Below are 15,168 nucleotides of genomic sequence, written 5' to 3' on the forward strand. Positions count from 1 at the left end.
TGATCTCCCAAGAGATAAACGCACACACTATTCTCGTAACGCAACGCGGGGGTAAAACTGCGATTCAAAACAGCGAAAATGCACCGACATTTCCCCATCACCTGCTTTTCGTAATTCATCCTTTGCCATTCTCTAAAATTGTTCACCTCAAATTTTCCTTCAATTATGGTCTTTAGTTACCTATCATGGCTCAGGAAATGTCGTATCCTGAGCCAAGATAGGTATATAATAGGTGTATTATAGGCCATGTCGTATCCATCTTCTTCTTGTGCATATTCTTCATTAGCTTCTTTCTTCACCCAAACTTCGAAGCTTCGACCGAAACTTCGAAATAAAATGTTAGTTACGATTCACCATCACTCCTTACATTTTGGCCCGTTCCATATAATATCATCTTCATGCAAGGCCTGATCCGTATTCATGCGTCATTGCTTCCTACAATACCATATACAAGTAATAAATATGATTAATGTATCGATATTGAGACTTTAATGAAACTAGGTTCGTCGAAATTATATTGAGGAGGCGTGAAAGATGAAAATCTTAACAAAGTCGTCATTTTTCACCGTGTACATCACACTCAGAAAATTTCTCTGATACATGAGTACGTTTTACTCCTAATTATCGATCAAATAGTATCGATGGCAATTCTTATGAACTTAAAGGAGTCTGATGAGCATTAAACAATGGTTAAGATATGGTACATAACTCCTTCTACTTAAGATACTGGAAACATTCGATAGTTTCCAATCTGACATCGAGAGGCATTGAAATTGGATGGACAAAACCTAGCGGAAAGTGAAATTAAAGATATAGCCGTAATAATCAGTACCAGGATTCTTCTCATCACAACCCCGCATCCCATCTTGAAATAACAGCCACGGAATTGTAAGGTATGAAAAATTTTCGACAAATTCGCAACCCTTAAAATTGTAGTCCAATATCTCAAATAGAACTACAAATAATCTGTAATTAAGTGAATAATTCCTAAAGTATTGCATCATTTTTACTAATAATCAACTTTGCATTTAATTCATTTGCACCTTTGGCTGAGTTAAGCACGGTACCGATCATAAGTATGGCCATAATTATGGAAGGCCAATTGTACCATCATAACTTAACGTTCTCTTGAAAACATATCGTGTCCTGAATTCTAATCAGAAATTCTGGTAATTTAGGCATTTTTTTTCAAATAGCATGCTCCTCGTGAATACGCCGTCTCTCAAGGCACACGTTGAGAGACGGCGGATACATCACCAAATTCTTCACCACCTTCATTTTCATCAATTATTGCGTGCTCCGAAGCCCCACCATTCGCACCTCTCTCCGCGAACCTCCGTTCGATAAAAATTATGGAACTGCGACACAGGAAGAAGACGGGGGAAGGGAAGAACGGACGTGAATGTCCGGTTGGGTGGGGAGATGATCGAGTTTCCGGCGACACCGGTCACCCGGTAGTGGAAGAAGGAAATGGTCGGGATGGTCGGAGGAAAACGGACCAGTCGGGAGATAGCGTCCAGCACAGGCGGCTCGCGCGCGGTCGTGAGCGTGGATTCCTAGCAAGGATTCCACCGCGCGAGTAAGGGCCCTCTTCCCTTCGAATGCAGATGAAACCCGGATCCCCCACGAACCGAATCGCCCCGGGAAGACAGCGGGGAGGAAGGCAAACGAATGAGCCTCCACGGACCGGGAGAGATGAATGCCTCTCGTGCTCCCTGGGCCGCCCAAGGCCTCCGTCTCGCTCTCGTCGCCGTCATGTTCTTGGGTGCGACGACCCGGGCGAGGTTCACCGAGGAGGAAAAATGCCAGACACTCCTCCTAAACCTGGACGACACGAGATTCCACAACGGGGACTGCAGATTCGTGGGCGGGAATGAATCATATGTGAGTTGCATCCTCTACCTTAAGATTGAAATGCCCCCCGACGGATCCTTGGGTGAAACGGAGGACTACGACAACGGAGTTTACATGGACTACACCTTCAAGCTAGTGATTGGTCCGGAAACGAACATGGTGGACGATGAGAACGGCGGCGTGTACAGGTGTCTTTACGTCAAGTCCTTATCGTTCCGGAGGGTTAACGGGCTTGACTCTCGCGTTCGCTCGTCCATCTACCTGGCCAGCAGGTTATTCAGCGTCTTGGCTAACGCGGAGGACATCTCCGAAGGGGTGGACATCCAGGTGCCCGTGGTCACCGGAGTCGCCAGTATACGACCCGGATGCCTAAACGGTTCAGAGAAGTAAGAAGGTGCTACGTGTCTTCCGAACAAATACACCAGCAGTGTTCACATATGTACAATATTAACTTTGTTAAAAATTAGGACCCCAGCTGAATTCGTGGTTCATTTCTTAGCAGAAATACCATGAAGTGGTAACAAAGTCTATCATTCTTTTAGACACGAATCCTTATTAAAATGTTTACTTGTAACCGTGGACTGCACACAGCTTTGCATTGATATTACGGATGAAGGCACTCGCTTAAGTTTTTTAGACTAAATATTCAGACGGCAAACTTATTTGAATATAAGTATGTACATTTATTCCAAACCGCTTGTCCAATTAACTCACGGATCGAGAATAACAATTAAATGACTAATCGAGACTAAAAATCTGATCCATGGACTTAAGTTTTCTACGGGGGTGGAAGTAAACGGAGAAGTATTCACCCCCTCCGCAGTTCAGTAATTAGCATCATGTGAAATGCGCGTTTGATAAACATCAGGGATTCGAGATTCAATGTTTTTGTGACAGGATTCCATCGAATATCGAAACCATACACTTGATTCGATTCGATGGAACCCGTGGGTCATGACCATATTCCAAATAGCAATAGTTGTTATCTACACAATGCAATTTACGTAATATATTTCTATGGCCTTGCCGTAAGTGACCAATAACTAGAGGGAAAATTTGACCATGATTGTTCATATTTCGCGTTTTCAGTACTGTTAACAAATTACCTTCAATTAACCTGATAAAAATGTAAAATACTATAGATTGATGGCGAAATCCTCCTTTAAAAATGTATTGGCCGCTTGGTCTTAGCAACCACTTCTAAACCTTAGTAAATATCTCTCTTAACCGGAAACTAAATACCCTGTGATTCGAGTGACATTTGCACAATATCACAAAGATTCATCCCATGCCAGTTCATCTTTTCCCAACAAAGTTAATACTGATGAAAAACCCACAATGTTATGTTTAAAAGTATGTAAATTTCAAAAGCTTGACACTCCACTATGCACCTCTGCACTTCTACATTATGGTATATTGACATGATCGTTCCACTATAGTTGATGCACATAATCATAGATGATCTTTTTATCTTTACAGTGACACATCGTGCCTTATAAATATCCGAGTGAATACAGCCTCCAAAGTGCCAGGGTCATCAGAAGATGTATACACTGGAGTGGTTGACTTCATCATTACTGCCTTTGGCTACTCCCATTTGTCAGGCATATATGGCAAGACGAATAATGAAGAGATACAATATATAAGAACATTTCCAGACAGGACAAGAATTGGTAAAGGCATTTTGAAGTGGCTTCCTGGAGACCACATTAATTCACTTTTACTCTCCAAAAACAGATGGAAGACTCTCAATGACACCAAATTCCCTCTGGTCCCAAATCTTGAATACCTGGATCTTTCAAGGAATGCCTTTGAGGAATTCGATTCAGGTAAAATAATATATGATATGAAATTCATACTACCAAGTAAAGTCCATTTAGCTGAAGAATGAATGCATTTGTTTCAAATGTGGATGGTACCCCTTCACAATTAATGAGTGGCCAGAATACACAATTCAGCCCAATGATCCCTCTCCATTGGATTTCGATCCAATTATCATAACTTATTCGGAGAAAAAAACTGTTGCATGAATAATTACTCCGATTTGATTTATGATAATGAAATAACTCATGAATCTTCAGTATATTTCATTTTACTTTGTATTAACCAGAAAGACATGCATAGATGTATGAATTATAATGTCACCCAACCAGATATTATTTAATAAAATTAGTATGATTAAATTTTTATTTTGAATTATTTTACTATGGATGACTCAAGTGACTTACAACACTTACCTAGCCTTTTTCAATTTTCACGGCAAAAATAATGAATCATATGTGTAAAAAATCAGCATCTAGAATTCCTCTCTTATATATAAGATAACTCTTAAAGCAGTAGCTCAAGAAGCAATGGATAAGTAATAATGGTACTCCATTTTATGGTGGTAATTTTAAGACAAAAATTCAATGAAACATGTTTCTAGTTTGAGGATGCAACATTTTAGTGTGTTAGTAGACTACAACCTAAAAGTGAGGCATAAGTAACAACGTGCTGGCTATAATTGCAATAGGAGGTTCCTTCAGAAGAGATAATAGTATGTTTTAAATAGTGAAAGTAAGCCCGGCATGCTACCAGGCATTGATTTTGCCTGAGGTATGCTGGTGAGAATGTGTTAAAATTTATTTGTACACTGCCATAAACATTAGCAGGAAATTCTTCATGTGCTGCAAGTCCCAATATAAACTTGCATTATTTTTATATGCAAAAAAAATTCTCAGAATACCAAAGCCATCCATAATCAGTGGTGTAAATAGCTCATCAAGAAATGTGCATGGCGATGTCCTCACTGTTGGCACAAGTATATGAGAGTTTTGCAAGGAAAGAAAAGTTGGTTGACTGATGAAATGGTTTCAGATGAATACATACCTTGGGTGTATGAGGAGCAAAGTGCAAGTGTTGTTGAAGTTAGTGGAAATGGTTCAGGAGTATGGTCAGGAGTTAAAAAAAAGCATGCACAGCAGATGGGTTGGATTCTGATGTAAAGGGTCTGGATTTAATTTAGAGGAAAGCACATGAAGGGTTGACAAAGAGATTTCAATACAATAATATTAAGACCTGGGACATGACATGCTTCATGTAGCCTTTCGTGGGCCATCTCATGCATTCTCATCTGAATGCTACTGGCAGGTAGTGGGAGGTTTCTATAACTGTAATTTGAAAGTAATTCTCAAATGATTGATTGTGAGAGTCATCATGTTAGGTGATAGGGTATTAGTTAGGGTGACAGATTTGGTGGAGTGATGGTGGTTATTGATTCAGAAGGAATCAGAGGCCCTAGACTTGCCAATGGTAGAGGGATAGAAGTAACATGATAATTGGTAGATAATATTTTTGGAGGCGTAAGTGGCTTGGTTAAGATTTTGGTGATGGAAAGAAGTCTGTGAGATATAAGCAGAGGCATGCTGTTAGAACAGAACACAGAAAAATGGTACAATAGTACAATTGTAGAACGACACGAGCTGATCCAATGTCTCACACCGTGCATCATGCCATCTTTCAGGAATGAGATATAATTTACAAGTGTGTCTGAAATGCCAACTGAAGGACCTTGCGGGAAATGTGAGAAAGGTCCTAATCGACCCTGTAGAAAATGATTTTGGTCACTGAATATTCCCTTGACAGAACCACCTTCTCCAGCATAAGAGGAATACTGAGGGCACAGGTGGATTAAAATGCTGCAAAACTGCAACCACTGCTGGTTTTGGTTGGTGATTTGGACAATGAGTGATTTATGTCAATAGATTGGCTAATTTATTTGACATCCTGAAAACCAAAATATCCTTCACTAAATTCTTCACTATCCACAAATCCATGCTTTTCTTTTTAATCCACTAGGGTGCAAACCCTATCCCATCTTCACCAGTCCTTCACGCCCTGCAGGACTCATCAATTCTCTGTTGCCCCACTCTATTTTCATGGGCTCGCCCAGTAATGCCATTTATCAACTAAAATGCAAAAGTTGCCCCTCGTACATATGGGCAATGCACCACAGCCCTCAATCTTAACATCAACAAACACTATACCTCCTGCATCACTTCTTTTCTATTAACTTGTATACCAGTTTCCAGACACACCTACCCCATAATCTTTCTTTTAATGACCGTTTCAATATTCCAATTACTGCTTCATCCCCACCTCAAGCACACTAGTAGGGCTTAACACCCTTAAAATAGTATGCATTTGGTTCCTATGTGCATGCTATGACCCCGGTCAGTATGTAGTTCACTAGTAATTACCATCCCACCATCCCTTCAATTCCATGTACTAACACTCATCCCTCAATCTCCATCTCTCATCCCCTCCTCCTAAACTCTTCTAGTACATCACCCATGCACAATCTTCCCCTCATACTAAAGAAGGTACATTATTCAACCATCAGACCATTCAGCCAACACTGAAATATGTGTTCAGCTTACAACATCCTATCTTTTTTCTTTGTTTTGTCTCAGCATCAACATTGTAATCTCACCTTTATTCACCTTAGTGAACACTTTTACATGAGCATGGCAGTTAATTAAATGTGCATAGATATAATTGATAATAATTAATAAAATGCTTATAATTTATAATCAACTGTTGGTTGTTTATTTTCAGATCTTCTGAATGCAACAACTTTCCTAAAGGAGCTTAATTTTTCTGAATCTTATTTGAAAAAAATACCAACATTCATCAAGAACCAGCACAACCTTAGCCTTCTTAATTTGGGTGGAAATAAGTTTCAGTATGACATTAACTCTGGTGCATTGCATCTAAGTGATTATATTCAAAATTTGACCCAGATCAGAAAGCTGAACATTTCTGGTTTCATCACAAAACATTTTTCAAATATAACTTTGCCAAAATTGCTGAAGCTCACAGATCTGGATATTTCAAAATGTGAAATAATTGATATGGAACCGGATTCATTTCATTACCAACCAGCTCTAGTTAGAATTGACCTTTCATCCAATCGATTGAACACTATCCCAAAAAACATATTTGCAAAACTCAAGGATCTTCAATATGTTGATCTTTCAAAGAACCTTTTCACTCAAGGGCAAGGGTTGGTCTTCTTTTTCCATGAGAATTGGCCTAAAGTTGGAATGCAGCGTCTAGATCTGTCATCAAATCCATTGGGTACCACTGCAAATTTGGTAATAATTTACTAAGCATTTTATTTTATCTTACTCTATGATGATGAATGTCAGATAAATCACTATATGGCTACTTTAAAAATGACCTTCATTCTTTACTTGTATGCTGATCCATTATCTCAAGGAAGTGATTCACTTATGCAATGAATGAAGTATTAAGCATAACTACGGCTCCCGAAAGCATAGAAGCGAGACAGTATTTATTGAAATCAGGTATTGAAAAAATGCACAACTGATACTTTCCAAGCTCAATTTTTCTCACTGTAGATTGCCGACCATAGCCAAATCCGAGTCATCGATCTTCACAAAAACATCTTGAGAGATGTAGAAGGAGTAAGCTTCCGCTATGTGGAGGAATTGGATCTGTCGTCTAATTTGATACCAGCACTTTCATATAGATCTGCAAAGACCCTTCATTATGTAAAATCAGTAAATCTAACTGATAACCAATTCAACTGTGATTCATGTGACCTTCCAGTTTTTCAAGAATGGCTCAATACTACTGGTCGCGAAAAACTAACTGAAGATGTCAATTCATTACTCTGTGCTGCTCCACCAAGTAAGAGAAAAGAGTAAGTTTCATGGTTGATAATATAACTTCAAAATTAGGATGATAAGGCATTATAATTTTCATCCAGACTCTACCGTTTCATTTTAATTTTCCCATACATGCACTTTCATGAAAGTGTATGTTCTATCACACAGAGGTCCTGATTTTGAAAGATTGTAAATTAACCCTTCATGATTGATTCTTGGTACTTTTCCTTTGTAAATTAGACATGTATGTCCATAAAAATGTGTTTCCCTAATAAATTGAAGGTTCACACTTATTCTCTTTTTAGCAGGTGATTAAATCATGTTATTGGAGAGGCAGGCACAGGTAGTAGGTAAAGAGGATGTTAAAATATGAATTCAAAGCTTATATAAATCATAATCCCTGAAGGTTAAATACATTCTATAAAAATTATGTCTTCGCAAAAGTATTTTATTCATGCATTTGTAGGGGATTGATGGTTGAGAGGTTTTTGAAAAGACGAACACTTAAGTTAAACATTAAAATAGAGGACAAAAACTAGAGCATGTGGATAGTTTAGCTTTCTTGGTAGTATTTTGGACCAAAACTACCAAGGTAAACGGAATGAAAAGTAAGAAAAAGAATGGAAAATTAGGTGTGGTAGGGCATTAGTAATAAATGGTAGGCAAAGCAGATGGCCCAGAAGAATTAAAGTTAGTGGGAACTTGAAGCTCAGGTTGCAAGCAAAGTAAAAGGAAGAAAAGTAAAAGTTTTCCAAGGGCATGACAGAGTGCAGAAAGAATGGAGAGCTGAAGTTTGATTCAGTGCAAAATCCCTTGAAGTATTTAGTGAAGTGTTAAACAGTATTTACAAATACTGCCCTCTGATGGGAACAACTTAATACTGTCGTAGTATTGGTCAGCCCATCAAAAGTCTATCTCTGATCAGTAGACTAACAATGAATAAAAATTAAAGGATGCCATTTATCACTTAATATGTGAATGAATAGGCTTCTTTTTGTTATAAGGATTTCAAGTAGTTTATACAAAATAGATAAAATTGAAATGCAAAGTCAAAGGCAACAGAATTAACAGTGGGAAATCTTATTTTGAGGAATGAGAAAAAACTTAGCAGATTTTGCCAAATTTGGTGCAGTACAGCTGACTTCACTAGATATGTGAACATGTTACATTAATGATGAAATTGACCATACTGCAATTAGGCCGGTTTTTTTTCCAATTCCTGAAGGAAGGCAAGGTTATTTGGAGAGGATTATTGGGAGAAATTCAAAGAAGGCAGGAAAAGTTGATGCAGAGCATTTTAATGGGTCGTTGAAGGGTTTGATAAAAGGGAGAAGGTTACGCAGGAGAGGTAGAAGGAGGAAAAGGATAGGCATGTTGGTATAATGAATGGAGAAAGGAGGTATGCAGAATAAAAAGAAGTGTTTGTTGTAGTGCAGGGTGTCAGCTTAAATCATGTTAGGCATGGCTAAGAAAAGTAGGCATTCTCAGTCTGCATCCATCCAAAACTTTCCTTGAATGGCAGGCTACCAAATTAATAAATTTGCACTACAAATTATAATTTCCTATTGAATGGCTTCCCATGTCATTATGATTTACACCACATTGACAAAACTAATGATTAATGCAAAAGGTGATTTTTCGGAAAAATATGATCGATGAACCATATGGTTCATATGTCTGACTTCAGACTAAATCTATTGGTCTCTTATGATTGTCTTCCACAGCAAAAGAACTATGATGACATAAAAATAATTTCACAGTAAAATATATTATTAATGAAATACTACATACTTCTATTCAGGTCAATCAAAGTGATTCAGTCAGATTACAATGAAGAGTTATGCCGTGGACCCAACCTGCCAATTGTTCTTGGATCTACTTTTTCCAGCATAGCACTTATTGCTGCCCTCCTGGCTGGAATCATATACATATATCGATTTGAAGCTTCATACGTACTTCATCTGATTCGGGTGCGAAGAAGAGCTGTCAAAGGAGAGGGAAAACCTCACAGTGAATGCATATATGATGCATTTGTCTCTTACAGGTAATTAAATATCCTTTCTATTCATCATTGCTTTAGTATTTAGAGGCATCGCATGGAAGACAAGGAGAGTTACAAACATGTACATGCAACGTTGATTTTAAGAAAAACCTTCAAGGATTGAATATTAACTGATTTACCTATTCCAAAGGTGCTGACATGATTAATATTCAATTTGAAGGGAGAACATTAGGCAGACAAAGAAGGGTTAGGAATAGGATAGGCATACTGGACAGAATGAAGGGAGGAAATAAATATGTGTGCTGAATTAAAGAGGGACGTATTGTAGCGTCAGATGTTATGTTTTTTTTGGTTAAGAGAGGCAAAGAAATGTATTGTTGTACTGTTGTGCAGACTGTCCATCCAAAACCTACCTTAATGGTTAAAATACCCAATAATAATAATGATTCTCTTTGCAATACAAAGAAACACTTCTCTCAAGCAGCAAAATAACACTTTATACATTTTGAAGGTTTAAACAGAAAATGTTCACATTGAATTGCTAAAAGAATATTTTTAAACGTTAAGTGACTATAACTAAATTTAGATTGAATAAAATCAATTAGACATTACTCTTATCCTGATTATATGTTAAGATATATGGCCATGAAATTTCAGCATTTTTGAAAACCACCATTTTGAAAAATGATGGCTATTCTGCTGTTTTTTTTTAATTTGTAAAAAGCATCAATGTAATTTCTTTCAAATAGGCCAACATATACTGTGATTTTCATCTAAATCTGATAATCAAAGGCCCAACTCAAGTTCAAAGTGGCATGGAATGACCCATATACATACATGTAATATGTACTTTCAATAACGAAGATGGACAATGAGCAATGACTGCATTTCCATTCATTTACCAAAATGGTTACACAGCCAATCAAAGAAGAAAATAAAATTGTTTTATATGGATATATTTTTGAGGGAATTATTGTACAAGTTTTATCTCACCATTTTAAATAGCACAGTTCCAAAAATTGTATGTATCGTTCAACTCTGTTTAATTGACCTTAATTTATTTTTACCTACACTTTCACTCCTTTCTACAGTGGACGCGACAGGAGTTGGGTGTTGAGAGTTTTGCAACCTGAACTTGAAGAAAGTGCCCAGAAATATCAACTGTGTTTGCACGATAGAAACTTTGCTTTGGGAGGCATAATCACCCAAAACATTGTTGACTCCATAGAAAAGAGCAGGAAAACTATATTAATCCTGTCAGAAAATTTTGTAGATAGCCAGGTATGTCAAACCTTTTGTCAAATTTTATTCTAGTCCACTGATGCTTCTTTACCGTATGACTGCAGTGCTAATTGACCAACTGTAGACCAAATGATGCAATGGGAATCTCTGAAATGGGAAAACTTCAATCGGGCTGTTCAATCTACCAATTTATATATTTCTATCATTTCCAAATGCTTGACTGAGTAACAAATTTTAAAGACTGTAGGAATAAAACAACAATTTAAAAAATTTTAATGCATAAGATTCTTTGTTTCAAATAGTTCCATCTGTATTTGATTGAAAAGCTTTTAGCATTTATTTTAGCCTTAAGCATACTATGGATTAAATTACAAATGTATAGCTGTATAAGTACATATTAATCTGAATACTAATGCCAAACTTTGTTGAGTGGTGACTCAGGTAGAATAATGAGATTCCAACATTGCAGATGAACAGCCTTTCAGCCCAAAACTTCTACATTCAATTCACACTTTACACTGCATCTACATTTTTTGGGTTTTACTATTTAGGATTACACCCAAATCCCTCCCTTTACATAGACGCATTTCACAGAGATGATACACATTAAAGTAGAAACATATTCAACTCAAAAGGAGTAAACAACTGAAATTTTGGAAATCCTATCAGAAAAAAATGAAAGATCTGTTAAGAAGTCATTTGGCTTGTAAATTGTAACTTGTAACTTGTAAATTTTTGAACACACTATTAAATTTTAATCTGGAGAATTTTACTATCCAAAAGTTTATTCATGAAAGCTCATTGTATGATAGGTAATAATAATTAAGATAACTGAGTTAACGTAAAATATAATGCCACACTTTAATTGAAAGCTCTCCTTACATTTCTGATGATTCATATACAAGTTATCCCATGATGGAGAAGTACATTTCTCAACCTCAAGGATGTGGTGTGGAAATGATAAACATTCTTATGGAACAAAATTCATCCATAGCTAATCAAAAACTTTTACTTCTAAAGTAGTCTTTACCATTTAAGGCTTTAAGGACCCCTCTCAATGAACTACAAACTTGATGCTGTGGTACAGCTTGGGCATTACAATAACCTACAGATCAGTGTTAGTGGGGAAATTATAATTAGTCTTGGTAGGGTCACCCACAAACTAAAGCTTCAAGCGAGCTAAAGAGTAGATGGCAGAAAAAAGGGTATATGTAGTGCATGTTCCTCAGTGAGGTTGCTCCAAAGGTGTCTGAACTCAGTGGAGGGGCCATTTGAGGACATAGTAGTAGTAGCTTTAGGGGAGGCAACCAACAGCTGAGGTCAATTGCACCATTAGGGATGGATGAGAAAGGAGGAAAGGTGGATAGAAACCCAATTTTGGCATTAACCTACTCTTAATGAAAGACACCAAGGGGTCTGCAGTTCAACATCCATTTAAAGTACTCATTTAAAGTGCTCTCCACAAAGCACCTCAGGTAGGGATCAGGATACCACTGGAAAAAATCTGCCATCTCCTGGATTCAAGCCCAGGCCCTCTGGGTGGGAAGCCAGTACTTATACCACCACATCATCCTAATCCTAATCCCCCATTTTTGGATGTGCTAAGTTAAAAACAGAATTTAGTGGACATTACAGTTGCTACTCAAACTTTCTTTCATCGAGAATTTTAGAAAAAAGGGGAATTACCTTAAACAATGCAGGAAAAAGATAAAGCTGGAGTAGTGGATCAGCAACTCTGAATGTAACGAAGTAAAGTTATTAAGAATTCGAATCAGTCACACAAGGCGTGGTTTCCTACTGGAAGAGAGGAACTGTATTAGAAAGAGTAGTGTGGGACAGCTTTTTTCATAAAGCACATCCCTTACTGAGTGCCACAAATAATTGCATCTACTGCAAACCTTACAAATTCCTGTTCATAAAGATATAGAGCATCAGTAATTGACTAAGTTTTATATTTTCTTTCATATATTACCAATTACAGTTTATAAAAAATTATGACCACATTTATTTTATTAAATGAGTGAATGTTAATTTTAGATCTGGAGAATATCAGATAATATATCTATCTGGTGGGCTTTACCACGAATTTTAACCATTATATAGAATAGTAACTGATGCTAATAAGTAAAATAATGGCGAGCCTATAAACCCTTTTTCATCATCACATGAAGCATAGCACTGTATGTGATTGAAACCTAGTCTTGGAGGTAAAATGGTGAGCTTTAATTAGAGACTTTTAAGATATGGTTAGGGACAAAGGTGTAGCCACATTGACAAACACATTCTCATTATATAACCAAAGTTAGAGAATATTGGGTCCTGATAGAAGTTGAATGGGTGTCCTATATACCTTTACCATGGTTTTCTTGTTCCATCTGCATGTAGCAGGTAGGTTAAACATTGGTAGGCACGATGACCTAAGAAATTTAAGCAACCAGGGCTCCAGGTAAAAGGCCTTCCCAAATACACCAGCAGTCAAGATATGGGTATGGAGAAGAATTATGAAAATAAAGTGGACATAGTGGCTGAACTTTAAAATAGAGCCAGCTGAACTTTTAAATAGGGTCAGCAAAGGGAGGAGTTGTGGGTGAAATCCAAATTGAGGAAAAGAGGAGAAAGAGTTATTCAGAGGCCAAGGAATGTTGAAGGTTGTAAAAGGTGAAGGGTGTAATTTTTTCCGGCTGAGTTTGGAACTCTCCTGGCACTAAGCATATTTTGATTATTTAACCCAAGGAGATATCAATTGAAGTATCGTTTTGTGTTCTTTTCAGTGGTGTCGCTGGGAAATGGAGATGGCTAACCACAAATTATTCAACGACAGCCGTGAATTTCTAGTTTTGATTGAGCTTGAGAGACTGGACAGGAAAAATCTACCACGTCACTTGAGATTTTTGATGGACACACGAACATATCTTGAGTGGCCAACAGAGTCCCATGCCATGGTAACCAACATTGAACTTGGAGAAACTGTCAAGGAAACTGCAATGGGTGGATCATCAGAGCAAGCACTTCAAGTGTTTTGGAAGCGCCTTCGTGAGGCTCTGGGTGACAGCCTTTATGTAAGGGAACAGAAGGCTCGAAAAGAAGCAGAGTTAGTAGTGAGGCAAAGCAAATTAAGAGATCCAGATGGTACGGTACTGAGATACAGACCACAGGAGAATTTCTCAAACGACGAAACTGTGTCAGATGAAATGCTATAAGAGAACAAGTGAACAAATCGGAAGTGCATTTCCTGAATTGAAGAAAACCGTAATATTCTCAATTAATAATCTTAACTTTAATTCATATTTTACGGACGGGATTCTTTATAGGTGGTGATTCAAGAAAGAAACTCAAGAGAGCATCAGTTAAATAAACAACCTCAATTCTCAGCTTATGTGACTAGATATTTTATCACAAGTATTAAGTGCTTGTTCAAGCACTTAATGTTGACAATCAGAAAATATATCAATCTATCTGTACTAAAATTAAGCCAAACTGTAATTATGTTACTGAAATGCCATAGATAAATGAAAATATTCACTCATATTAAGCACTGAAAGTCAACCCAGAATATCAACCTCCCATTTAACAAATCAGGCATAGGATATGATGTCATTAGACATCATCAAATATTTCCCTAGCTGATTTTTCTAAAAACCACTGATACTTATAGAAAATTATTCATTAAAATTAGCAATTTGCTAACATATTGCTCAGAACTCCAATATCAACTTCAGAAGCACTCACCATGCATTGGTCATTTGATTACAGCAGTACAAACTAAGGATAAAAATTACTTTCCTAAAATATCATTTCATGAATGATATAGGCTAGAGTAGGAATTTATACAAGCTGTGGTGGCTTCTCAAGTTTGTTACTATGAAGAGTATGTGTATATATATATATATATATATATATATATATATATATATATATATATATATGCATATGTGGGTCACAGTAGTCCAGGGGTAGAGAGCTGGACTACAAACTGGAGAGCCCGGTTTAAATTCCCGGGCAAGCCTCTCTGGGCACCTGTAGCTACACCCAAGGTTTGTGATTTTCTGGGCACCAGATCTTCCTGGGAAACCATAACCAGCACAGAGGAAGGAACTGGTCCCCCTACCCTGAAGTGTGAATTTCACCTGCCATTTGGCTTAGTACTGGGTTTCCCAGGAAGATCTGGTACCTGAGAAATCACACAGCTTAAGTAGAGCAGAGGGTACCCAGAGAGGATTGCCCAGGAATTGAACCCAGGCCCTCTGGTCAAAAGCTCAACGCTTTACCCCTAGACTACCGTGCCCCTATATTTATATATAGTAGGTCAGGGTAGTCCAAGGGTAGAACGTTGGACTAATGACCATTTCATTCTTGGGCAGGCCTATCTGGGCATTACCATAACCGGCACATGGAAAG

General features: G+C 37.5%; 1 protein-coding gene across 1 annotated transcript; it reads left to right on the plus strand.

Annotated features, from left to right (window-relative positions):
• The first annotated feature begins 1,520 nt into the window (after positions 1-1,520).
• On the plus strand, positions 1,521-14,631 carry LOC139698166 (toll-like receptor 2). The gene is made up of 7 exons (XM_071597093.1): positions 1,521-2,240; positions 3,334-3,683; positions 6,451-6,989; positions 7,257-7,561; positions 9,328-9,570; positions 10,620-10,809; positions 13,542-14,631. The coding sequence occupies exons 1-7, from the start codon at positions 1,672-1,674 to the stop codon at positions 13,968-13,970; spliced, it is 2,625 nt and encodes an 874-aa protein (XP_071453194.1). The 5' UTR covers positions 1,521-1,671; the 3' UTR covers positions 13,971-14,631.
• The last annotated feature ends 537 nt before the right edge of the window (positions 14,632-15,168 follow it).

The sequence above is a fragment of the Hetaerina americana genome, unplaced genomic scaffold (assembly GCF_022747635.1).
Source record: "Hetaerina americana unplaced genomic scaffold, ioHetAmer1.1.p SCAF_8, whole genome shotgun sequence".
Taxonomy (NCBI): domain Eukaryota; kingdom Metazoa; phylum Arthropoda; class Insecta; order Odonata; family Calopterygidae; genus Hetaerina; species Hetaerina americana.